Source organism: Bufo gargarizans, chromosome 3 (genome assembly GCF_014858855.1).
Source record: "Bufo gargarizans isolate SCDJY-AF-19 chromosome 3, ASM1485885v1, whole genome shotgun sequence".
In the NCBI taxonomy this organism is placed as follows: Eukaryota; Metazoa; Chordata; class Amphibia; order Anura; family Bufonidae; genus Bufo; species Bufo gargarizans.
Window position 1 is genome coordinate 74,756,159 of NC_058082.1, and position 27,984 is coordinate 74,784,142.

At 45.1% G+C, this 27,984-nt stretch overlaps 2 protein-coding genes across 2 annotated transcripts in view; one reads left to right on the forward strand and one right to left on the reverse strand.

The window, feature by feature from the left end:
• On the forward strand, nt 1-23,249 carry LOC122933165 (NEDD4-binding protein 2-like 1). The gene is given in 6 exon segments (XM_044287995.1): nt 1-287; nt 13,636-13,702; nt 13,704-13,764; nt 15,090-15,178; nt 17,264-17,340; nt 20,815-23,249. Coding segments are annotated over 6 exon segments (585 nt in total). The 5' UTR covers nt 1-102; the 3' UTR covers nt 20,921-23,249.
• A 39-nt stretch (nt 23,250-23,288) lies between these two features.
• The window catches only part of BRCA2 (BRCA2 DNA repair associated), a 56,777-nt gene continuing 52,081 nt past the window's right edge, over nt 23,289-27,984 (reverse strand). The window contains 3 exon segments of the mRNA XM_044284022.1: nt 23,289-24,816; nt 26,077-26,214; nt 27,593-27,849. Of these exon segments, the coding sequence (XP_044139957.1) occupies nt 24,307-24,816; nt 26,077-26,214; nt 27,593-27,849 (905 nt within the window). The 3' untranslated portion in view covers nt 23,289-24,306.

Below are 27,984 nucleotides of genomic sequence, written 5' to 3' on the forward strand. Positions count from 1 at the left end.
ACCATCGGGTCTCTGTGTCCTCCTCACACCGCGGATCCCCTCCCGCTATGAGACCGCCCCGATACCTCCCCGGCCGCCGACACAGGAAGGAGCGGGGGCAGTATGGCAGAGCGGCTCATCAGCTCCTTCGGGAATCTGCGCCTGGACGATCGGCGCCCCCACCGGCAGCCTCACCACAGACCCCCGGCTCAGCCCCGCCACAGTCCCGCTCCTCCGCCCTCCAGGTTCACCAGCCACATCTACCTGCTGCGGGGGCTGCCGGGCTCCGGGAAGAGCAGCCTGGCCAGGTAGTATGAGGGAGGCTGCTTCCCCCTGTGGGCCACCTTAAAGGGGATGGCCACCATTGGGATTTTTTTATTTTTTTGTTGCAAACCCTCCCTCCTGGGCAGGGCAGCCCTGCATACTTACCTTCTCCCCACCGCTGGCTCCTTTGGAGTCTGTTGCCTTCATTGGGTCCTCATCTGGTTTGACACTGCTGCAGCCAATGCCTGGCTGCAGCAGTGACCAACTGACATGACCTAAAGGGGGAGGGGCAGGTGACTGCAGCGGCCAGCAGTGGTGTCAATCCGGATGTTGACAAAGGAGGACCCAAAGGCTCTAGCAGTGGGGAGGCGGTACTAGGGCTATCCTGGCGACCCACAGTGTACAGTGCAGATGAAAGCAGCGCCTCCACATTATGACTACGGATTTTATGTCCTGCGTGACTGTGACTAAGGCTACATTCACACAAACTTATTTTGTTTCCGTGTCCGTTTTTTACTTATTTTTTTTGGCAGATTGGATGCGGACCTGTTTATTTCGGACCGTGTGCTGTCCGCATCCATATGTCCGTTCTGTAGCTGCCACAATAATACCACAAATAATATAGACCGTGTCCTATTCCTGTCTGTTTTGCGGACAAGGATAGGCTTTGTTACAAAAATGGATGCCAAAAGGATTGCCAAAATCAGTATTTTGCGGACTGCAAAACAAATACGGTCGTGTAAATGTACACGTGAATTTTTAACTTGTGGATAGTTCACGGATGAAAAAACACAACTGCGTGTCTTAGTTTTTTTGCACACCATGGGGGTCATTTATCAAACTGGTGTAAAGTAGAACTGGCTTAGGGCTCTTTCACACCTGCGTTCATTTCTTCCGGCATAGAGTTCCGTCGTCGGGGCTCTATGCCGGAAGAATCCTGATCAGTTTTATCCTAATGCATTCTGAATGGAGTGAAATCCTGAAGACTTGCCGCAAGGCCGGATCCAGAATTAATGCCCATTGAAAGGCATTGATCCGGATCCGGCCTTAAGCTAAACGTCGTTTCAGCGCATTGCCGGATCCGACATTTATCTTTTTCTGAATGGTTACCATGGCTGCCGGGACGCTAAAGTCCTGGCAGCCATGGTAAAGTGTAGCGGGGAGCGGGGGAGCAGCATACTTACCATCCGTGAGGCTCCCGGGGCGCTCCATAGTGACGTTAGGGCGCCCCAAGCGCATGGATCACGTGATCGCATGGCACGTCATCCATGCGCATGGGGCGCTCTGACGTCACTCTGGAGCGCCCCGGGAGCCGCACGGACTGTAAGTATACCGCTCCCCGCTCCTACTATGGCAACCAGGACTTTAATAGCGTCCTGGCTGCCATAGTAACACTGAAAGCATTTTGAAGACGGATCCGTCTTCAAATGCTTTCAGTTCACTTGCGTTTTTCCGGATCCGGCGTGTAATTCCGGCAAGTGGAGTACACGCCGGATCCGGACAACGCACGTGTGAAAGAGGCCTTAGTTGCCCATAGCAACCAATTAGATTCCACCTTTTATTTTCCAAAGGAGCTGTGAAAAATGAAAGGTGGAATCTGATTGGTTGCTATGGGCTAAGCCAGTTCTACTTTACACCAGTTTGATAAATCTTTCCCAGTGGTTTTGACTGCTATACTTTTTTTCTTGGAGTTTTTCATTGTGGAGAATTAGGGTCCATTCACACGTCCGCAATTTCGTTCCACATTTCTGCGGAACGGAATTGCGGACCCATTCATTTCTATGGGGCAGCACAATTTGCTGCCCGGATCGGGAATTGCGGATCCGCACTTCCAGGTCCGCAATTCCGATCCCAAAAAATATAGAACATGTCCTATTCTTGTCCGCAATTGCGGACAAGATTAGGCATTTTCTATTAAGTGCTGGCGATGTGCGGTCCGCAAAATGCGGAACGCACATCGCCGATGTCCGTGTTTTGCGGATCCACAAAACACACACAGACGTGTGAATGGACCCTTACACATAAAAAAACACCTAAAAGAAAACCGAGCTCCATCTTGCTGCAAAATCCACCACCTAATGAGCAGAAACGCCAGTAGCAAAATAAATTCCCATAGATGCTGATTTAATATCTGAAGGAAAAAAAAACACCAAAAAGTTTTTGTTTTTTGCTGTGGCAAAAGCCTGCAAAACACGCAGAAAAACCTTGTGTGACTAACAATACCACCCCAAAAAAAGCTTGTAAAAACATAATTTTTATGGCTTTCAAAAAGACACATCCCCCTAAAATACGTCATGTGGCAGCCCCTGAAACGGGTTGTCCAGTCTTCTGTATTGATGACCTATCCTGAGGTCATAATTGAAAAAGCCTGGAAGCCCCTTTAAGACGGCTTATAAGGGTGTGCGCAGGATGTCTGACCCCTGGGGGCCCCCTGGTTATGAGATTGGAGGTCCGTGCAACCCCAGTGTGTGCACTACCCCTCCAGTCAGCTCTGTGCGGGGAATAGTCGAGCAATTGTACGGCAGTGGTATAGAGTTGAATGGATCTTTGGGGGTCCGAACCCAGGGACCCTCACCCATCCCATGAAGCGGAAGGTGGAGCATGCACTCTGCCGCTCCACTCATTCTCTATGGGACTGCTGCAGACAGCGGAGTGCAGCGCTCAGCTCTGTCTTTCAGTCCAATAGAGAACGAATGGAGCGCGAGAGCCCATATGCGGGGAATAAGCCCGCTGTCACACGGTAAGCTGTCTGTGTTTTTTGCGGACCCATTGAAATGAATGGGTCCGCATAAAAAACAGAACGGGCATGGAAACAAACAACATTCGTGTGCAAGTAGCGGATCCGCAAAAATCGGATGCCGCTCGTGTGCCTTCCGCAATTGGCAGAACTGAACAGGAGGCCCATTATAGAAATGCAGATTCTTGTCCGCAAAACGGACAAGAATAGGACAGGACTCATAATTTTTGCAGAGCAACGGATGCGGACAGCACACAGTGCTCTCCGCATCTTTTGCAGACCCATTGAAATGAATGGTTCCGTATACGGAACGCAAAATACGTTTGTGTGGACGAGCCCTTATTCTGTGTTTTTCACGCAGCCCTGGCCCCATAGAAGTGAATGGGGCTTCAGTGAAAAGCGTATTGCATTCGCAGACAGGTGCAATGCCTTTTTCACTAATGGTTGGTAGGAGATGTTGTTTGTAAACCGTAATTTTTTTTTTTTCACGCGCGTGAAAAACGCATCAAAACGCATTGCACCCGCGAGGAAAAAAACAAAGGCAATCACAGACAAAACTGACTGAACTTTCTTGTGAAATGGTGCGAGTTTCACTGAACGCACCCTGAGCCAATCCGTATCGTTCTGAGCCGACTCATTTTGAGCGATACGGATCTGTCAGGATCTGATCTGGGGAAAAACGGATGATTTTGCACGCAAGTTCAATCAGTTTTTTTCGCGACTGCGTTGTATGCGAGTGTGTTTTTTCCGTCCGGATTGCATGCGTTTTTGACGTGTGAAAAATAACAATTTACATCTCTTAGCAACCATCTCTGAAAAACGCGTTGCCTCTGGACGCCTTCTGTTTTTCACGCAAGCCCCATTCACTTCTATGGGATTTCAGACGGAGAGGAGGAGTTAATCAGATTAAACAAGGGCGGGCGAGAGGGGTGAAAGAAGAGGGGTTTGGTAAGCAAAGAGCAGAGGGTCCTGGGCACCGGCCGCATGAACGACGCCCATGGGCACCTTCAGGGCCTAACTACCATATGGTATAAAACTGGACGGCAATATGAAAGGTACCATAGTAATCTGGGGAAAGTAAGGGAGAACCTGATCTGAGTGCTCTGTAATGGTCATATTCGGTGAAAGACTCCCTTTAATACATGCATCCATTTTGTCCGAATCCGGTTGTATTAGATCAAAACTGAACAAACCGGATCCGGTATGAAAATCAATGTAAGTCAATGGGTGCTGGATCCATTTTTTTCCCCTAAAATAAAAAAAAAAAAAAAAAAGGATCCAGCACCATTGACTTACATTGATTTTTCATGCTGGATCCGCTTGAAGTGGTGTGGTGTAAAAAAATGCAACAAAATGCATCCTGACAATGAATGGGGACAAAACTGATCCGTGAAACAGACCAATCAAATGAAAAGTCAGCGCAGCCGTCTACCAGGAGGTTGTAGAGGACTTCATGCTTCCCTCTGCTGACCAGCTTTATGGAGACGCTGATTCCATTTTCCAGCAGGACCTGGCACCTGCCCACAGTGCCAAATGTACCAATACCTGGTTTAATAACCACGGTATCACTGTGCTTGGCCAGCATAGAGAATCTATGGGGTATTGTCAAGAGGAAGACGAGGGGCAGGCCACTAACAAAGGAACCCGGTTTCCAGCTTTTACATACCTTTTGAGTAGGCCAGCATTTCTGTAATTAAACATCATTTTTTTTAATTGGTCTTATATAATTTTCTGAGATACTGAGTTTTGGGTTTTCATTATCTGTAAGCCATAATCATCTATATTAAACAAAATAAAAGCTTGAAATAGATCACGCTGTGTCTAATGAATCTATAGAATATTTAAATTTCACTTTTTGCATTTAGTTACCATATTTTTCACTTTATAAGAAGTACCAGATGATAAGAGGTTTTAGAGGAGGAAAATAAGAAAAAAATATTTTTCTAAATATTTTATTCTATATTTTCATGGGACAACACTGAAGATATGACACTTTGATAGTGATCAGTGTAAAGTAGTCCGTGTACAACTTGTATAATGGTGTAAATTTGGTGTGACCTCAAAATAACTCCACACACAACCATTAATGTCTAAACCGCTGGCAACAGAAGTGGGTACACCCCTAAGTGAAAACGGCCAAACTGTGCCCAAAGTGTCAATATTTTCTATGGCCACCATTATTTCCCAGCACTGCCCTAACTCTCCTGGGAATGGAGTTCACTTGAGCTTCACAGCTTGCCACTGGAATCCTCTTCCACTGCTCCATGACGACATCACGGAGCTGGTGGATGTTAGAGACCTTGTGCTCCTCCACCTTCCATTTGAGCATGCCCACAGATGCTCAATAGGGTTTAGGTCTGGAGACATGCTTGGCCAGTCCAGCACCATTGCCCTCTGTTTCTTTAGCAAGGCAGTGGTCATCTTGGAGGTGTGTCTGTGGTCATCATCATGCTGGAATACTGCCCTGTGGCCCAGTTTCCAAAGGGAAGGAATCCTGCTCTGCTTCAGTATGTCACAGTCACAGTACATGTTAGCATTCATGGTTCCCTCAATGAACTGTAGCTCCCCACAGCCGGCAGCACTCATACAGCCCCAAACCATGACACTGCCACCACCATGCTTGACAGTAGGCAAGACAGACTTGTCTTTGTACTCCTCACCTGGTTGCCACCACACACACTTAACACCATCTGAACCAAATAAGTTTATCTTGGTCTCATCAGACCACAGGACATGGTTCCAGTAATCCATGTCTGCTTGTCTTCAGCAAACTATTTGCAGGCTTTCTTGTGCATCATCTTTAGAAGAGGCTTCCTTCTGGGACGACAGCCATGCAGACCAATGTGATGCAGTGTATGGCACTGACAGGCTGACCACCAACCCTTTTAACCTCTGCAGCAATGCTGGCAGCACTCGTACGTCTATTTTGAAAAGACAACCTCTGGATATGACGTTGAGCATGTGCACTCAACTTCTTTGGTGGACCATTGCGAGGCCTGTTCTTGTTAAACCACTGTATGGTCTTGGCCACCATGCTGCGGCTCAGTTTCAGTGTGTTGACCATCTTCTTATAGCCTCGGCCATCTTTATGTAGAGCAACAATTCTTTTTTTCAGATCCTCAGAGAGTTCTTTGCCATGAGGTGCCATGTTAAACTTCCAGTGACCAGTATGAGAGAGCGTGAGAGCAATATCATCACATTTTACACACCTGAGACCTTGTAACACTAACGAGTTACATGACACTGGGGACGGAAAATGGCTAGTTGGGCACAATCTTGGCCATTTTCACTTACAGGTGTACTCACTTTTGTTGCCAGCGGTTTAGACTTAATGGCTGTGTGTAGGGCTGAAACGGTTACTCGAATTAATTGATTAACTCGACACAAAAAAAAATCCTCAATGCAAATTTTTTGCATCAATGATTCGTTTGTGCCATGTGACCCTGGAGTGTGAGTGAAGCGCTTGCTATTACTCACGCTCCATGGTCACCCCCTGCCTGCCCGCACAGCACTGCACTGGATCCTGACGTACACACACCGTCAGGACACAGCGCGCACTATGACCTGATGCTGTGTGACGTCAGGTCCCAGTGCAGCTCGTGAAGAAGAGGATGGAAGATCTCTGGAGTGTCGGCAGTGTCTTGATTACTAAAATAATCGATAGCTGCAGCCCTAGCTGTGTGTGGAGTTATTTTGAGGTCACACCAAATTTACACTGTTATACAAGTTGTACACGGACTACTTTACATTGTATCAAAGTGTCATATCTTCAGTGTTGTCTCATTAAAAGATATTATAAAATAGTTACAAAAATGTGAGGGGTGTACTCAGTTTTGTGAGATACTGTATAAGTCCTGGAAAACCCCATTAACCCATTCGCTACCAGTGTCGTACATGTACGGCGCTGGAGTGATGTGCGAACATGGCATAGCTTGCACGTGCAGCGGGCGTCATGGCCGGCAAGTTCTGCTGTTTCAAACAGCAGAGACCTGTGGCTAATTACTGTGACCAGCAATAATGCCGATCGCGGTAATTAAAGGCTTTAGATGCCGTGATCAGGTGAGATCATGGCATCTAAATGCACAAAAACCCGCGGCCAATGGGGGCATCGGTAGTTGCGCTGAACACTATCAGCCTCGGTGACCAGGCTGATAGTGTTCATGCTGCAATTCTTATTTTGGCCACCAGATGGCAGGCCAGGATAAGAAATGAGCAATTTTCAGTCCAAAACCCATTTTAACCCCTTAAGGACCGGGCTCATTTTCACCTTAAGGACCGGGCCATTTTTTGCAAATCTGACCAGTGTCACTTTAAGTGCTCATAACTTTCAAACGCTTTGACTTACCCAGGCCGTTCTGAGATTGTTTTTTCGTCACATATTGTACTTCATGACACTGCTAAAATTGGGTCAAAAAAGTTATTTTTTTTGCATAAAAAAATACATTTTTTACCAAAAATTTTGAACAATTAGCAAATTTCAAAGTTTCAGTTTCTCTACTTCTGTAATACATAGTAATACCCCCAAAAATTGTGATGACTTTACATTCCCCATATGTCTACTTCATGTTTGTAGCATTTTGGGAATGATATTTTATTTTTTGGGGATGTTACAAGGCTTAGAAGTTTAGAAGCAAATTTTGAAATTTTTGAGAAATCTTCAAAATCCCACTTTTTATGGACCAGTTCAGGTTTGAAGTCATATTGTGAGGCTTAGATAATAGAAACCTCCCAAAAATGACCCCATTCTAGAAACTACACCCCTCAAGGTATTCAAAACTGTTTTTTCAAACTTTATTAACCCTTTAGGTGTTCCACAAGAGTTAATGGCAGATGGAGAAACAATTTTGAAATTTCTATTTTTTGGAAAATTTTCCAATATAATAAATTTTTTCCAGGAGTAAAATAAGGGTTAACTGCCAAACAACACTCAAAATGGGTTGCCCTGATTCTGTAGTTTGCAAAAACACCCCATATGTGGTCGTAAACTACTGTTTGGCCGAACGGTAGCACATAGAAGGAGGGGAACACCATATGGGTTTTGGAAGGCAGATTTTGCAGGACTGGTTTTGTTTATACCATGTCCCATTTGAAGCCCCCTGTTGCACCCCTAGAATAGAAATTTCAAAAAAGTGACTCCATCTAAGAAAGTACACCCCTCAAGGTATTCAAAACTGGGTTTACAAACTTTGTTAACCCTTTAGGTGTTCCACAAGAGTTAATGGCAGATGGAGAAACAATTATGAAATTTCAATTTTTTGGAAAATTTTCCAATATAATAAATTTTTTCTAGGAGTAAAACAAGGGTTAACTGCCAAACAACACTCAAAATGGGTTGCCCTGATTCTGTAGTTTGCAAAAACACCCCATATGTGGTCGTAAACTACTGTTTGGCCGAACGGTAGCACATAGAAGGAGGGGAACACCATATGGGTTTTGGAAGGCAGATTTTGCAGGACTGGTTTTGTTTATACCATGTCCCATTTGAAGCCCCCTGTTGCACCCCTAGAATAGAAATTTCAAAAAAGTGACTCCATCTAAGAAAGTACACCCCTCAAGGTATTCAAAACTGGGTTTACAAACTTTGTTAACCCTTTAGGTGTTCCACAAGAGTTAATGGCAGATGGAGAAACAATTATGAAATTTCAATTTTTTGGAAAATTTTCCATTATAATCAATTTTTTCTAGGAGTAAAACAAGGGTTAACTGCCAAACAACACTCAAAATGGGTTGCCCTGATTCTGTAGTTTGCAAAAACACCCCATATGTGGTCGTAAACTACTGTTTGGCCGAACGGTAGCACATAGAAGGAGGGGAACACCATATGGGTTTTGGAAGGCAGATTTTGCAGGACTGGTTTTGTTTATACCATGTCCCATTTGAAGCCCCCTGTTGCACCCCTAGAATAGAAATTTCAAAAAAGTGACTCCATCTAAGAAAGTACACCCCTCAAGGTATTCAAAACTGGGTTTACAAACTTTGTTAACCCTTTAGGTGTTCCACAAGAGTTAATGGCAGATGGAGAAACAATTATGAAATTTCAATTTTTTTGAAAATTTTCCAATATAATCAATTTTTTCTAGGAGTAAAACAAGGGTTAACTGCCAAACAACACTCAAAATGGGTTGCCCTGATTCTGTAGTTAGCAGAAACACCCCATATGTGGTGGTAAACTACTATTTGGCTAAACGGCAGGACATAGAAGAAGGGGAACGCCATATGGTTTTTGGAAGGCAGATTTTGCTGGACTGGTTTATTTACACCATGTACCCTTTCAAGCCCCCTGATGCACCCCTAGAGTAGAAACTCCATAAAAGTGACCCCATCTAGGAAACTACGGGATAAGGTGGTTGTTGTTTTGGGACTATTTTTGGGGTAAATTTGATATTTGGTTGCTCTATATTACTCTTTTTTGAGGCAATGTAACAAAAAAATTAAAATCTAAAATTGTTTCTACATTCGCTATTTAGTTTTGTGGAACACCTAAAGGGTTAACATAGTTTGTAAAGTAACTTTTGAATACCTTGAGGGGTGTAGTTTCTTAGATGGGGTCACTTTTTTGGAGTTTCTAGTCTGGGCTACATCAGGGGGGGGCTTCTAATGGGACATGGTGTCAAAAAAAAAACTGTCCATCAAAATCTGCCTTCCAGAAACCGTATGGCGTTCCCTTCGTTCTATGCCCTGCCGTGCGGCTATATAGCCATTTACGACCACATATGGGGTGTTTCTGCAAACGACAGAATCGGGGCAATAAATATTTAGTTTTGTTTGGCTGTTAACCCTTGCTTTATTACCGGCAAAATGGATTTAAATTGAAATTTTGCCCAAAAATAGGTGTTTTGGCACCGTTTTTATTTTATATTTTTAACACCGTTCATCCGAGGCGTTTGGTCAAAAGTTATTTTTATAGCGACGACTTTTACGCACGCGACGATGCCCAATATGTATGGCTCTCAGACTTTGGAGACACTAAGCAGGCATCCTAAAACTGCGGCCCTCCAGATGTTGTAAAACTACAATTCCCACCATGCCCTGCTGATGGCTGTAGGTTGTCTGGGCATGCTGGGAGTTATAGTTTTACAACATCTGGAGGGCCGCAGTTTGAGGATGCCTGCACTAAAACTAATATTTTTGGGGGAAAGAAAAATAGTTTTCGTGTCTCCAAAGTCTGAGAGCCATAGTGTTTTATGTTCTCTAGTGAACTGTTGGGGATTATAAAAATTTAGTACTCCATGGAAGTGTGATACTCCCTGAAGCAATCGATAACGCAGAGGCCCGGATGATCGGGGCACGTGTCGCACTGAGTGGCGGTGTCCTTCCGTATCCCCCTCCTGCGACACACTCTGCACTTTTTTTGGGTTCGTCCCTTCTTTCCAGTATGGGGGACCACACCTGGAAAGTGTTGGCCAGGGACGATCCGGGCGCCTCCAGTTCCCGAGGTACTCCGGCCTGCTCTTTCCCGGTCCGAAAAGATCAGGTCCTTGAGGACTGCCTCATAGAATTGGAGGAATGTCCCTGTGCTGCCAGCGCTTCGGGATAGTACAAAAGAGTTGTACATGGCAACCTGCACCAAGTAGACCGCAACTTTTTTGTACCATGCCCGGGTTTTGCGCATGGCGTTATATGGCGTGAGGACTTGATCCGAGAGATCAACTCCTCCCATATACCGATTGTAGTCGACGATACAATCGGGCTTGAGGACCGTTGCCGCGGTACCTCGCACAGGGACTGGGGTGGTGCCGTTACCGTGGATTGTGGACAGCATAAGGACATCCCTCTTGTCCTTATACCTGACCAGCAACAGGTTTCCACTGGTAAGTGCACGGGTCTCACCCCTGGGGATAGGTACCTGGAGGGGGTAGGCAGGGAGGCCGCGCTGATTTTTCCGCACGGTCCCACAAGCGAACGTAGATCTGGCGGCAAGGGACCTGAACAAGGGAATGCTGGTATAAAAGTTATCCACGTACAAGTGGTAACCATTATCCAGCAGTGGGTACATAAGGTCCCACACGAGTTTCCCGCTAACACCCAGAGTGGGGGGACATTCTGGGGGTTGAATACGGGAATCTCGCCCCTCGTACACACGAAATTTGTAAGTGTACCCTGAGGTACTCTCACAAATTTTGTATAGCTTCACGCCATACCTCGCTCGCTTTGTGGGAATATATTGGCGGAAACTGAGTCTCCCCTTGAACGCAATGAGCGACTCATCAACCGCGACCTCCCTTCCAGGTACGTAGGCCTGCTGAAATGTGGCCCCAAAGTGATCGATGACAGGCCGTATCTTATACAGCCGGTCATAGGCAGGATCACCTCGGGGTGGACATGCTGCATTATCGGAATAATGCAGACATTTCCGGATGGCCTCAAACCGGGAGCGTGTCATGACCATACTGTACAGTGGGGTCTGGTACAGGACGTCCCCACTCCAGTATTGCCTGACACTGGGTTTTTGGACTAGACCCATATGCAGCACGAGGCCCCAAAATGTCCTCATTTCGGCTGCACTGACCGGCGTCCAGCCACCGGGTCTAGCCAAAACTGAGCCTGGGTTTTGAGCGACGAACTGTTGGGCGTACAGATTCGTCTGCTCCACCATCAAATTCACCAGTGGGTTACTGAAAAAAAAACTAAAATAGTCAATTTCAGTAAACCCCACTGTGGGAATCTGGATTCCAGGATTGCCAGCGAAATCCGGAATCTCAGGCTCAAAGTCCACTGGGGGACACCAGCTAAGTTCATCGGCAGGGGTCTCCGGTGAACTTATTTGGTGGGCCGGGAAACCAGTACGAACCCCAGGGCGGCTCGTACTAGGGTGGGCCACAGGATCCCTAGCATGTGCGGCCCCTGGCTCCGCCTGGCGGCGTCTCCGCCGCCTTGGTGGCTCATCGTCATCCGATGATGATGAGGAGGATGCTGATGATAAGAGGAATGTGGGGTCATCCTCATCCTCACTGGGGCTCTCGGAGTCGGAGGCAATCTGGGCATATGCCTCCTCGGCCGAGAACACCCGGCGGGCCATGGGTGTGTGTGCGTGTAGGTGTGCGTGTGTGTAAAACTTTATTATATGTGCGTGTGTGTGGGGGCAACGGGTGTTCGCGTACTAAAAAAAGGAAAAAAGGGCAAGTGTTAGGAAAAAAAAAAAGTTGCTGATTAGCGGTACAACGCTGATCAGCGGTGGGGCAGGCGATGCGCTAACAGTGGACGGACGCTAAAAAGTGCCGACCAGTCAGCGAACGCAGAAAAAAAAGTGGTGGTGAGGGGGCTAGTGGTGGTGGTGGGGGGGGGGGGGGTTGGGGGGAGTGGTGGGGGGATGGGTGGAGGGGGTGGGGGGGCTGGTGGTGGTGGGGGGCTGGTAGGGGGGGGCAAGTGGCAGGGGGGGGTCTGGGGTCTGATAGATGGATCAAAAAAGTTTTGTGTAAAAGTTAAGTTTTTTTTTTTTTTTTTTTTTTCCTAACTAACTTTTCCCTTCTTTCCCTGCCTAACGATGCCTCTCCCTCACTGACCCTAACCTACCTGGGTGGCGATGGGTGCAGGAGGGTGATGGATGGCGATTAGGGGGACACAGGAGCTGGTGCTGGACGATGCTGCCGGGTGCTCGTGCAGAACAGGAAGAGGAGGGGAGAGAGGAGCGCAGGAAGTTTGAATCTCGCGCCTCTCTCCCCTGCACCAATCAGCACCCTGGACAGCAGTGTTCAGCACCAGGGCCAGCACCGCCTCCTCAAATCCTCGGACTGCGATTGGTGGTGTATAATTACGCCACCGATCGCAGTCTTTTTCCGGTTCATCGGGTCACCGGACACCCGAATGGACCGGAAACGCAGAAAACCGCAGGTCTGAATTGACCTGCGGTTTTCTGCGATCGCCGATACGGGGGGGTCAAATGACCCCCCCCTGCGTTGTTACGGGATGCCGGCTGAATGATTTCAGCCGAAATCCCGTTCCGATTAACCCCCGCGGCGCCGGAATGCCGATTTTAAGTCAGGACGTACCGGTACGCCCTTGGTCCTTAAGGACTCGGGAAATAGGGCGTACCGGTACGCCCTGTGTCCTTAAGGGGTTAATATTAATGACCTGTCTTCAGGATAGGTCATCAGTATCAGATCGGCAGGGGTCCTACACCTAGAACCCCCACCGATCAGCTGTATGGAAGTGCGCCGTCTCCCTTCTCTCTTCCTGCTCGCTACTCCTATGACTAGCAGGGAGACCGGAGACGGCACTGAGCGAGCCTTCCCTTTATACAGCTGAACGGCGGGGGTGCTGGGTGTCGGACCCCTCCGATCTGATGGATAGGTCATCAATATTAAAAGCCTGGAGAACCCCTTTAATTTCAGTAGGAGGAGGATGCAGGCAGAAGTTAAATATAAAATATGGTCATATGTACAATGTAACAAATATTTAGGATTGAATGATGCACATCTCTAGAAGAAATTCTGCAGCATCTCGGTGCGTTTCTGGGGCTAAGAGCCGCCATCCGTATAGTTGAAGACCTGGCTGGTAATGCTTGTCAGATGTATAGGGCTGAGGCTGGGAGGTAATGTAATGGACGCTGGATGATAAGGGTGAGAGAATAAGATGTTGGACATGATGTATGGCAGTCGCATGGTTTTATCTACAAGACATTCTTGCCGAGTTCTTTTCCTGTTTTCCATTTTCAGGAAGCTGAAGAGAGATTTTCCCAGCGCGGTTGTGTTTAGCACGGATGACTATTTCTTAATGGAAGACTGGGACCTACATCTACGATCCTGATCTACTGCAAGATGCTCACAAGTGGAATCAGAAGAGAGGTGACCCCCTATTATATGTACACAATGTCCTGTATACCGCCGATCTCCATTATGGGGGCTTTGGCTGGTTCTTTATCGTGTCACTCCTCTGCATGATATGAGTCGGCACCGTTCAGTCCTCCACCTGACCATGTGCTGCACATGTGGCCCACATTGTGGGTGTTCATACCTTGATGTCCATGTGTGTTACCACTATAACAGATTATGCCCCTTCTGTTTACTACAGACTTCTCTCCATAACCATCAGAGGCAGTCCCAGGGAGGACTGGGGCTAGGCTCACATCTGCGGCAGAGGTTCCATTAGGAGCCTCCAATACGTCTTCCACTGGAGCTGCTTACTCATTTTACCTCTATTCCATATAGATTGTAAACTCTCACAGGCTTTTGCCTAACGCTGTACCAAACCTAATTTGTCCTGTGTAAAGCATTATGGAGATATATAGCCAAAATCTATGTGATGTTAAAGGGGTTATCCATCCCCTATAATGCCCCCCAAAATGCGCAGGAAGCTCATAAAGGTTATACTTACCCCTGTTCCCCAGCACCTGTGTCACTCCTAATTACTGCACAGCCACCGCATCTCCCGGTCGCACGGATCAAAACATCCGGCGACGGGAAAGAGCCAACCCGTCATGGATCTGTGTGCTAGGGAGATGCAGCGGTGGCTTTGCGGGCGGGCATCAGGAGCAATGCGGGTGCCGGGGAGAGGGATAAGTATAACCTGTATGAGGTGCCCAGGCATTATAGGGGTTCGATAATAACCCCTTTAAATACTTTTGTATAAAAAAAAAGACAGAAATATTATAGCAGTAATACCTTTATTGACTAATCAAGGTATCACTGCCATAATTCGTTTGTCTTTTTTAACACAAAAGTATTTAAAGGGGTTGTCTGACTTCAACTAAGGGCATTTATCATGTAGAGAGAGTTAATACAAGGCACTTACTAATGTATTGTGATTGTTCATATTGCTTCCTTTGCTGGCTGGATCCATCGAGCAGAGGAGGCTGTGCTTGCCCACTATAGGAAAAAGCATGGGACCATGGGAGTGCATATGAGCCGCTGCTTTTTTCTATAGTGTACAAACATGACCACCACCGCTGGATTTGCTGGGTGGTCATAACCATGGAAACGAGCAGTGTATAATGTGATGGAAAAAATGAATCAAGCCAGGAAAGGAGGGAATATGGACAATCACAATACATTAGTAAGTGCCTTGTACTAACTTTCTCTACATGATAAAGGCCATTAGCTGAAGGGAGCACTGTGGAAGTGTCCAGTGCTGTATGCATAAGTTTGTTTTTAGAAAATCTTTTTCTTTCTAGCACGCAAAGCAATGACCAGAGGGAGGACTCCGATTATCATAGATAACACCAACATTCTGGCCTGGCATATGAAGCCTTATGCAGCCATGGTAAGGAAACTTTATCTTCTCAGCATTTATACCATCTAAATACAGCCAAGGCCATATGCACCTCTGCGGCAGATGTTTTCAGGAAAAAATAAAGGGTGAAATACCACTGCATGCAGCAAAATGCTGGTATTCACACCAGAACCTGACAGACCCCATTATATTGAGGTTTGTTTGCTGTTACAGGAAAATATGCACAAATAATGACACTCTTAAATTTCACCTCCATTTTGCTTTCATTCCCGTGGCACACCTAAAGGGTTAAATCAGTTTTGAATAATTTGAGGGGTGTAGTTTCTAAATTGAGGTAATTTATTGGGTGGTTTCTTTGTGTAAGCCCTACAAACTGACTTCATAACTGAATTGGTTTTGAAAATGTAAAAAATTGGTTCTAAAATACTAAGCCCTTCAATGTCAGAGGGGAAAGAAGTCAGAACTCTGCCCAGAAAACACGGTCCATGTGTTGTCCGCATCTCCTGGGCAGACTGTAGCACCCCTGACCCAAACTGACTGTAACATAGTAATCACAAAGCTATTGCAGTGTATTCCCATCATGATGCGAGTACGATGCCGTATTGCTGCCCACAAAATGCGGGCTGCAATACATGAGCACAGTCCGTGGGGCAGCCACAGCGGATAGCGGATCGCGGACCCATTCACTTGAATGGGTCCGCGATCCGGCCGTTCCGCAAAAAGATAGGACATGTTCTATCTTTTTGCGAAACGATAGTGCTTCCGTAGCGTGTAGTTCCATTCCGCACCATTCCGCATCTCCAGATTTGCGGACCCATTCAAGTGAATGGGTTCGCATCCGTGATGCGTAATTTCCACGGAACGCCACCCGTGTTTTGCGGATCCGCAAATGCTGTCCGCAATATGGCAACGGCCGCACACACCAGTGTGAAAGAGGCCTAACAAATGGACCGTGTCTTCTGGGCCGACCATGGTCCTATGAATCTGCGTTTTTTTATATCACTTTTCCTCTATTAGGGTGGTGTCACACACAGCTTTTTACAGCATTTTTTTTAATTCTAACGCCAGAAGCGGATTGAAAAGGAATAAGAAATAGAAAACAACTACTTCCTGCTGGATCTACTTCTGGCTTTGCTGTTACATCAGTCTTAGGCCTCTTGCACACATCCGTGTGTCCCCTGTGGCCGTATTGCGGATGCAGACCCATTCTCTTCAATAGGCCTGCAAATCCGGACATGCGGTGCGGAACGGAAGCACTACGGAGTGCTTTCCTTCCACAAAAAGATAGCATTTGTCCTATCTTTTTGCGGAACTGACGAATCGCAGACCCCATTCAAGTCGGTGCCCGTGCATTGTGGACCGCAATTTGCTGTCCGCAGCACGGGCAGCATACATTCGTGTGCAAGAGGCCTTAGAGTACTTGCACATGGAGCATATTACATGTGGATTTTTATGTGGAAAATCAGCAGTGTAAGGCCGAATGCACACGGCCATTGTTCACGGCCGTGAGCGGTCCGTGGAACCGCGGCCTGGATTCCTGCCGAGTGCAGGAGCGCACGGCGTCATGGGTTGCTATGACGCCGTGCGCTCCCTGCTGCCACCGCAATACAGTAATACACTGGTATAGATCATACCAGTGTATTACTGTACTGTGGCGGCAGCAGGGAGCGCACGGCGTCATAGCAACCCATGACGCCGTGCGCTCCTGCACTCGGCAGGAATCCAGGCCGCGGTTCCACGGACCGCTCACCGGCGTGAACAACAGTCGTGTGCATTCGGCCTAATACAGTGTTAGCTGTTTAGAGGAGATCAAAATCTCAAGTACACGGTGTGAATTTTAGAATTCTGCAGCATGTTAATTGTTTCGATTTTCGGTGCAAAATTGGCCCTCTGGAACGCAAAGGGTGAGATTTGGGGCATATTTGTGACAAAATCTGCAAGTAACATGTTAACACACTTTTTGGCTTGTGCTAAAATGAAACGAAGATCCTGGCCTAATGGAAATTGTGTCTACAGATCCAAATAAAAAACTGGGAAAAAAAACAACGGAACCTGGTTGCTGGTGGTATGGTGTAGTATGTCTGTAATTCTTGTCCTCATACATTGTGTTATCAGGCCCTTGAGAACGGATATGGAGTTATATTCCTGGAACCGAACACACACTGGAAGTTCAATGTACGAGAGCTAGCCAGGTATGTAATGTGAGAAATGCCATATAAATATGTTGTATAACCTCTTACCACTGGTTTTATAGCAGAGTAACAAACCGGAGCAACAACATGTCTAAAGCGCAGCGCTTCCATTTGGGTGTTTAATTAAATTTAATGTAGGTTCACGTAATCCATCATCCTCTTGAACCCTCCAGAAAAGCATTAAATGAGGATGATTACCATCCTACTCTCGACTGGTGCCGAGACTATACAGGTGCATCTCAATAAATTAGAATATTAACGAAAAGTAAATTTATTTCAGTAATTCAATAAAAAAAGTGAATCTCATATATTATATATAGAGATGACCGAATTTCATATTTTGAAATTCGTTCACGCTTCGTTTACTGGTAAAAGGCGAATTAAGTTATGGATTTCGTTACCACGGACAATAACGCAATTCTATGCCGGAATGCCTTTAGAGGCATTCTGTCATAATAGAAGTCTATGGGCTGCAAAACGGATCCGTTCCGTTATGCAGGGGAGTCCTCTCCTGCATAACGGAAACGGGACGGATTCGTTTTGCAGCCCATAGACTTCTGTTATGACTGAATGCCTCTAAAGGCATTCCGGCATAGAATTGCGTTATAGTCCGTGGTAACGGAATCCATAACGCAATTCACCTTTTACCAGTAAACGAAGCGTGAACGAATTTCAGAACCTGATAGATTCATTACATACAGAGTGATCTACATGACAGCTAATGAAAACCCAAAATTCAGTATCTTAGAGAATTAGAATATTGTGAAAAAGTTCAATATTGTAGAGTCATGGTGTCACACCCTTATCAGCTAATCAACACAAAACATCTGCTAAGGTTTCCTAAGCCTTTAAATGGTCCGTCAGTCTGGTTCAGTAGGCTACACAATCATGGGGAAGACTGCTGACTTGACAGTTGTCCAGGAGACAGTCATTGACACCCTCCACAAGGAGGGTAAGCCACAAAAGGTCATTGGTAAAGAAGCTGGCTGTTCACAGATTACTGTATCCAAGCATATTAGTGAAAAGTTGAGAAAGAAAAAGTGTGGTAGAAAAAAAGTGCACAAGCTCCAGGGATAACTGCAGCCTTGAAAGGATTGTTAAGAATTTGGGGGAGGTTTACAAGGAGTGGACTGTGGCTGAAGTCACTGCATCAAGAGCCACTAAACACAGACGTATTCAAGACATGGGCTACAACTATCGCATTCCTTGTGTCAGGCCACTCATGACCCGGAGACCACGTCAGAAGTGTCTTACCTGGGCTCAGGGGAAAAAGGACTGGACTGTTGCTCAGCGGTTCAAAGTCCTGTTTTCAGCTGAAAGTAAATTTTGCATTTCATTTGGAAATAAGGGTCCCAGAGTCTGGAGGAAGAGTGGAGAGGAACACAATCCAAGTTGCTTGAGGTCCAGTGTGAAGTTTCCACAGTCAGTGATGGTGTCGGTCCACTATGTTATATCAAGTCCAAAGTCAGCGCAGCCGTCTACCAGGAGATTGTAGAGCACTTCATGCTTCCCTCTGCTGACAAGGTTTATGGAGACGCTGATTCCATTTTCAAGCAGGACCTGGCACCTGCCCACACTGCCAAATGTACCAATACCTGGTTTAATAACTACGGTATCACTGTGCTTGACTGGCCAGCAAACTCATCTGACCTAAACCACCATAGAAAATCTATGGGGTATTGTCAAAAGGAAGATGAGACACCAGACCCAACAATGCAGACGGGGAGAAGGCCGCTATCAAACACCTCATCAGTGCCACAGGCTGATCTCCTCCATGCCATGCCGCATTGATAATTCATGCAAATTGAGCCCTGACCAAGTATTAAGTGCATATACTGTACATACTTATTTTTTAATTGGTCTTATATAGTATTCTAATTTTCTGAGATACTGACTTTTGGGTTTTCATTAGCTGTAAGCCATAATCATCCACATTTAAAGAAATAAACACTTGAAATAGATCACTCTCCCCCACCCCCGTTTTTTTTTTTTTTGCTCGTTACTTAATGTTTACTTCTTTTATTATTATCTTGTATCCCTTGGGATTATATTTCAGTCTCATATAAATAGGTTGTCTATTGACAATGTTTATATTCTCATGTGTTCTGTATATGATTCAATGACAGACAATGCAACTCTGTTTAAACATAAGACAACTTTATTGATTGTTACATGATTTTGATAAATCAATAAAAATGTTAAAAAAAAAAAAAAAAAATCGATCACTCTGTGTGTAATGAATCTATATATGAGTTTCACTTTTTGAAACAATTACTGAAATAAATTAACTTTTCAATGATGTTCTAATTTTTGGAGATGCACCTGTATACTGTATAATCCAGGGGTAACACTGTGCGGACACTATAAAACAACCAATATAGACTGAGCAATGCAGGTAATGTAAACTTAAAGTGTATCTCCTGAGAAAAGTATCGGATTGGCGACAGTTTGCAAAGGGGCGGCATAAGATGCATCAAATGGATCAAACATTGTGCAACATTTCATCAGTTTGGTGTAAATTATGACAATGCAGACTTTAAAACTTCCCCTCTTGATAAATCCTCCCCATTGATTTCAGTAGGGGCCATCAGCTTAGCTTGGAGGTATGAACAGCAGACACTCTATAATAAAACTTTTGCAGCTTTCTAACATACTGAGTCAGGATGAGCGAATCGACCTCAGATGAAACATCCGAAGTCGATTTGCATAAAACTTTGTTCCAATACTGTATGGAGACTGCGTAATAACTTCATAAATTAATTTGTACTGTAAAAAAACATTTCCCGAAAAACCGAACCAATAACTTCGGCTCATCGGAGCCAATACATTCTAATACTGTACGGAGCTCCTGCAGATCGCATGTGTTCGCATGATCGAATGTGTTCGCGGGCGAACACTGCGAACTGGCCATCACTGATCCCTAATACTGAGCTTTTTCAATGAATCTGCAAGATGATTGTTTACATGCAGAGGCTGAAGACCAGTTCACACCTAGTCATGATCTCAGTCCAAGCAGTCTACTGTTCGCTAAAGAACTGCCCAAAAGTCTGCAATGTCCGATATTCTGATCTCCTGTATCAAAAGTGTTAGGAGTCCAGCCCACATTACATACACATAAAAGCCGGTCCCATCTGCTGATTTCGCCAGAGACAGCCAACTCTCAGCCAATTAAAGATGGATGAGGAATGCTAAACCACGTCCTTTGTTCCCAGAGATGAGCTGCTAGGAGTAGCGCCTATCAGCCACACATGTATGTAGCCAGGCTTAGGGTGCATGTGTACAGTGGAGTCAGGTGAAATAGCTGTCCATCCCATAGTTATTAGATGTATACGGCCAGCTTTACATTTGGATAAACCTCTGACCTGAGAGTAAAGTCCGGGTTTTGCCTTCTGGATGTACACATAATTTATTAATAAAGCCGTGCATCACAAGTACAGATTCTCGGGGCTGATAATTTGCTTTCTCTGCGTTTAGAAGGAATAGCCACGGAGTCCCCAGAGAAAAGATCCAACACATGAAAGACGCTTATCAGCACAATGTCACCTTCCAAATGGTCCTCCGTGCAGAAAAGCCAAACTAAAACATGATGCAGAGGAGAAACAGAAGATAGAGGCAAACCGACATCACCCTAAGGAAAGCCCATATTTAATGGCCCTTAACATCCACAACAGCAGGAGGCTTGGTGTCCTAGCCAGGTAGTACCCCCAACAAGCACTCATTCCTGCTCACCAGACCTGGAGGTAGGTATTCATAGGTCTTACATTACTCTCTCTACGGCTCAGGAGCTCCCATGGGGAAAGCCTGGGGGTCTAGAGATTTCCACTTTTGAACTTCATACACATTGGCCCAGGTTTACTTGTGTGTTTGGGCCTCGGATCGGTCTAATAAGTGGCGCAACTAGGGTCCCTGCACCACATTTGCTATCCAGCCTCAGCTACTGTGATAAATCCAAGTTTACACCTACAGCATTAGTAAGTCTGAGCCATTATAGGTGTCCATCATTAAAGGGTATTTCCATCTCAGCATGTATGGCATTATCCACAGGATACACCATAAATGTCTAATAGCTGTGGGTCCCATCTCTGGAACCTGTACTTATCTTGAGAACAGGGCCTAGTCTTGCCGCCACTATGAATGGCTGAGGGGACCCTCTACTATTAGGCATTCATGGCATATCCTGTGGGAATAGGAATACTCCTTTAACTTCACTATAAGCAGGCAGTAACTTACATTCCATTACTTTACTATTCCTTTGTGATTTCAATGCTTAAAGGGGTATTCCCATCTGGGACTTATATGGCATGTTCAGTGGATATGCCACACAAGTCCAACAGATGTGGGTGTCACCTCTGGGACCCCCATCTATCTTGAAGAAGTCCCGTTTGTAGACTGCAGTGTACGTCGAGGTGGCTGCGTATGCGCGGGGTCTCTCCATTCACTTCCATTACATTTCCAAGTACCGCGGAGCATAGTGGCTTTCCTGGGATAACCCCTTTAAACACAGAAAAGACCAAAAACCATCAGGGCTGTGGGTCTGTTTTGAGCAGTCAGAGTTGGTTGAAATATAAAAACTCCAACCCTGGACTGAAAGTAGAAGGCAGTTTGCCTCACCGACTCCACAGCCCTGGGAACACTTATGGACACATATACACAGGGACATGCTTATAGATAATAACTTTTTTTTTTTTTATAGCATTTTTTTTACACTTTTTTTATGATTTTTTGTTTACATGCGTTTGAAAAAAAAAATAGACAACCAAGTTTATGTGTGAAGGGGGAGGGTAATACAGCATGTGATGGAACTTTCCAACAGAAATAAAAGCCCCTATAAAGTCAGAGGTACGGTGGAGCCTCGCTGCTGTGGCGATTGGTGGGTATACTGAGGCATAACTTTCTTTTCTTTTTTTGTATCTTTTAGTTTTTTTTTAGATTTGCACTGTGATACACCTCAGTGAAAATACTACAAGTCTTCTGTGGTGCCTTATTACAATACAGGTGTTTTATATCTTAAATATCAGACGTTAAATGTGCAAATAAATGGGTGTCAAAAAGTTTTCAAGTTCCAGTAGTGCGTACTAATCAGTGAGTGCAGAGAATCCCCAATCATACATCATAACAATAACCGGTGAGGACTAGTATGTGCAATATCTGAAATACTAGCCTCTCCCGGCTTTATCCCATTTGTAAAACAGGCTTGGCCTTAACTTGTATGGGCGGAACCTGTTCTCAAATAATACAGTGATAGTGTCCAAATAATGGGGAACATAGCTGCATCTATAGGTCCAGGCAGCACGTGTGGCATTAAGGAGCCCCTCTCAGATGTGATAACCCCCCCCCCCCCTCCCCCAGTAAAATACATTTTTACTAACCGCACTGGGTTGTGCACACCTTAGATTTGTTGTTACAATATACATGTGTACTTTTAGTTAGTGATGCACGTTGGGCCTGGGGGACATTTTTGGCACGGTGTAAAAACTATTTTTTTTCCAATTTTTTAAATTTTTATATTATATGTCTCTTTGTTACCTAATGTTCTGAGTGCTGTCATTACACCCCTTCCATTCTGGCAGTGGGCTCACTTCTCGGGAAAAGTCATTTTTCACTTGTGTACATCTATGCGGCTCTACCAGATCAGATACACACTGTTAATATATTAACATGGTTTGGAGCTGACCTGTATGATCCAATTAAAAAGAAATCTCATTTTATAAAAGAAAATTCACAGAATGTAAATAATAATGTATTTTTTGCTACTTTTATAGATTTTTCTTACCTTAAAATGATAAATATTCAGTCAGCAGATTTGTCCCTATGACACTGGCTGACCTGTTACATGTGCGCTTGGCAGCTGAAGGCATCTGTGTTGGTCCCATATTCATATGTGTCCGCATTGCTGAGAAAAGTGATGTTTCATTATATGCAAATGATCCTCTAGGAGCAACAGGGGCGTTGTCATTACACCTAGAGGCTCTGCTCTCTCTGCAACTGCCGCGTCCTCTGTACTTTGATTGACAGGACCAGGCAGTGAAACCATGTTCACACCTGGTCCTGACAATCAAAGTGGAGAGGGCCATGCAACGGATTACCAGATCACTGCCGGACCTCACTGCACCGGTCAGCCTGCTGGATCTCCAAACGAGGCCGTACAAATCTGCTGACAGATGCCCTTTAAGTTTGCTCTGCCGGAGTCCTATCTGTACAATCGCTTGTCCCCATAGAGTCTCAGTGTGTCCGGTCAGCAGATCCCTGTTTTGTACAGGACGATCTGCTGCCCAGACACGATCACCCGAGGAAAGAGCCTTTGCTCAGGTCAGTTACTGGGACTGGTATTTCTACAAACATTGTCAGGACCATTAGTCACTGTACGATGGAAACTTTTATAAAAGCACTTTGTGCATCAAGTTCTCACTATATTTAAGGTCTGTTTGCAGTCAATGAATTGAAACAGTCTTGTTTATATGCAGGAGCTGAATGCCCTCTCACAAGTGAGGTGTTCATACAGTGTATCTGCATCTGATGGTTTGTACCCTCACTGATACACTGTAACAAACACCTTACATTTTTTTTTTCCATTTTATGAAAGTAAGCAGAGGTCTTGAAATGGTGAACACTTGAAAACAGTATGTTGGACAGCTACATTTAAGAAAGGCGGTTTCAGTGTATAATTATAGGGGGTCCTGCTTTGTACTATAGCTCAGCTCCACTTGTTGCAGTTTTTTGACCAATGTAGTCGTTCCCTGCGAATCTTTCCTAATTAACAGCATCTTTATTATGTGTTATGTCATCTTTGATTCTGTGTCTACAAATGCTCCTTTCCTTTCTTGTACTTTCATAGATTTTTTTTTTATAAGAAACCAGATTTTACAGAGAACTTTTTATAAATAACTGTACAGATTATTAAACATATTAAACATATATACAGACTCCGTCCCTCTTTTCCCCACGTCCCGTTATATTATTACACTTTCAGGGCTTCTGCTTTCTTTTCCTGCACAGTCGTCTCTGGTAAGGCACCTGAGGTTCTTCTTCAGTCACCTGGGCCTTTCCACTTTCTGGACAGTTGACGTTGGGGGTTATCTTCTTCTGAATGTCCCGTTCAGAAGTCAGTTTGCCGCCCCCTTCTAATCCCGATACAAGAGCTTGTGTATTAATCATGGCCAGCTCTTCATCTGCAACGAACCCTCCTTCTAGTTTACCTGGGGTACTAGAGTCTGGATTTGGAGTGGTCTTTGCACATGTTCGATCTTCTTTGTGTAAGCTCCGAGGAGGCCGAAATGCCCTTTGTATTGAAGGCGATAGTATTGTCCCCACTGGAGTTAGGGGGGCAGGGGATGGTATTCGACTCAGATAATCCAATCCTTTCATCTTCTTGCAGGTCTTCGGGTCGAATTCCATACTTGTGTTCAAAACTGTATTGCTTCCAGCAGGTGTCGACACGGGTTTCATTTGGAGATTATTGATTTTTGGCCCTGGTGTCTAATTGAAAAAAATGAGATTCAATAATCAACATCACATAGAAAAACCAAACCGTGTGGGGAGGGGGATTTATTAACCCCTTAGTGACCAGTTTGTTTTGGCCCTTCAAGAGGTTGTCTCACTTCATCAAATGGCATTTATCATCTAGAGAAAGTTAAAGGGGTTATCCTGGATAAGGTAATGATGACTTATTTTCAGGATAGGTCATCGTTATCACATCTGCGGGTATTTATACACAATACTTAAAGGGGTTGTCAAAGTTATATTTATTGATGACCTATCCTCAGGATAGGTCATCAATATCAGATCGGAGGGGGTCCGACACCCGGCACCCCCTCCGATCAGCTGTTTGAAGAGGAGACGCGCGCGGTGTCACCGCTGCCTCCTCTTCACTGTTTACCTTCTAGCCGTTGCATCTGCAGTGGTGAGCAGGTGTAATTATACCCAAGCCTTCCTATTGAAATGAATGGGACGGCTTGGGTGTAATTACACCTGCTCACCACTGCAGATGCAACGGCTAGAAGGTAAACAGTGAAGAGGAGGCAGCGCTGACACCGCGCGCGCCTTCTCTTCAAACAGCTGATCGGAGGGGGTGCCGGGTGTCAGACCCCCTCCGATCTGATATTGATGACCTATCCTGAGGATAGGTCATCAATAAATATAACTTGGACAACCCCTTTAAGGTGTTAAGGACCTATGTATGACGGGCTGTCCTTAACCGGTTAACAAAACGAGCAAATATATCATGCCATAACATTTTGATAAATTTAAGACAAGTCGTCTGATTATTGGCAACTCCATCTCACACAACTGATAATCCTAGTAAGCGCTTGAAGTGTGCAGGCGGCATCCATCGATCTACTTCATGTCTTCTCTGTTACAGTGTAACTGTGAGCAGAAGTATCTCTTTAGACATGTAGTGGTTAATGCCACCCTGAGAGACAATGGTGGTCTCATCAACCACCTACAATGGTCAGAGTGAAGATGTTATATGGAACTCCTGACAAGTAATATTCGGCAGACTGCAGTTTTGTGTGGATTCATTATGGAAACACACATTGCTATGTTATTCCCTATATTTACTGGGCAGTAACAAATGTCACCTTTTCACCAGTATGTATGCATTCCCCATACCTATTTCTGCCGTATTACTGAGGTGAACCATTCATTCACACGGTTATCTGAGAAATGGTACAGTGTGAAAAAAAAACCTACAGTATGAAAAAAAATAAAAACAACAAACCAAAAATCTTAACTTACAGAACATCTGCTTCCTGCTACTAGATGAGAGCGCGGATCCACACTGCAGCACGCTAAAGACGCTCTGTCCTGTGGGTTTTGAGCTTGCAGGACGTTCATCAGTTTGTTCTCCATTTCTTTGCAAAATTCTGGAACAGACTGAACGTATAGAGATGTTTCGGTTACTGGAACCAGGGATTCCCAACCAGTCTCCCAAGCTGGTACTTGCCCAGCCTAAAGCTGCTTATCTTCTGCGATCTGACGAGCGCAGGTACAGTCAGCTTAGAATAACAGTTAGATCGCAGAAGATAAGTAGCTTTAGGCTGGGCAAATACCAGCTTGGCAGACTGGTTGGGAATCCCTTGTTCCGTCAATGTTTAGGTTACTTTTGTATATTCCTAATGACTTGAAATCAGTTTTGATTTCCCAGTCCCATCCGTTTATACTGTAGTATCTCTGCATATGAAACTCTGCACTGTATCCCCTGCGGCAATACACATGTGCCTGATTCGTGTTGTGCACTATAAGACAGGTGGCCATGTTCCATAGTGGTTTCAGACCATATTCGCACAGCAAAATATGCAGCAAACTGGGCCTAAAGTGTCCAGTTCTGGATTATTTTTATGTCGCTGCTTTCAAAAGCAATTCAGGAAGTGGTGCGTCACGAGTATAAGAAGCCGATTATTCCAAAATCCACTCCAATTGCTATGGGGTATGTCTCTTGTAAGCGTTTAGGCCAGAAAAAGCTGCTAAAAAACAAATACATCAAAAATGTGCCTGCATTTCAGAGTTTTACTTTCCAGCTTCAAAATGGAGGAATCTCAGCTTTCTTGTGTGCATGAAAGTCACAGAAGCATGACATTCATATACAACAGATGTTAGGTCACAGAGCTGGACTAAGGGTACTTTTTGACTTGATGCATTGGTATAAATGTAGTTAACTAGGTTATTTGATACACAATGAAAACCGGGAGGCCAAAAGGACACTTTTGGGTGGAGGTTCTCTGGATACATTTGATGCTGACACACACGCCAAAACTGGACTGCAAATGTAGCGTGAATGCACCCTGAAGAGAATCTGAATGGAAGGGAGAAGGAGATAACGCTGGGAGAGGTTTTATGTCATCTATGATTTAGATCAAGACTGTTACATGGATTTTCCAAGTTTTAAATAAAAACTCAGGCCGCCCCTGTAAATGGTCTAAAATAACAAAAGAAACAATATGCATCCCTTTTCCCCCTTGCTGCTGTTTGTTTTCCTGGCTGCAGCGGTGATGTACCTTGTACATAGGTCACCGATGCAGCCAATCACGGCCTTAGCAGTGACCTGGAACGTCACCACTGCAGCCATGAAGATGACGCGAGCAGTAGGAAGGCCAGAGCACAGCACCGGAAGACGCCGGGGAGAAAAGGGGTGAGTATTGATCCTTTATTTTAGACCATTTACAAGAGTTCTTATTTGCTTCTGACAACCCCTTAATGCCCCTCGAGGCATTTATAATACAGAGTTCCCTTTAAATCTCTTCCTTGTATTTACCTCTATGGACTGACGCAGTTTTTGAATAGCTTTTTGTAGATGATGCTCTTTGGGATTCGCCGTAACAAAGGACAGGTCTCCAGCAAACACTGTAGGAACTCCAGACACGTACTCTGACCTCCAGCGAAGGTTAGCAGCAGAGATGAAAGTGTGTGGTCTGGTGAGCTCTTCCAAGGCCAGCTGTCCGAGATCCGTATAGAACTTTAACGCCACAACATTACATGTCTCATCCGACATATAAACCAACGGAGCGGCACCTAAGACATTTGAGAGTTGTATTCTTCAGCTTTCCACGGACAGAAAAACACCCATTCAATACTACAGTTAATTTTTTAAAAGGATGTTTAACTTTTGTAAAATTCCAGGACTGAATAAAAGACATCTGGGTCATC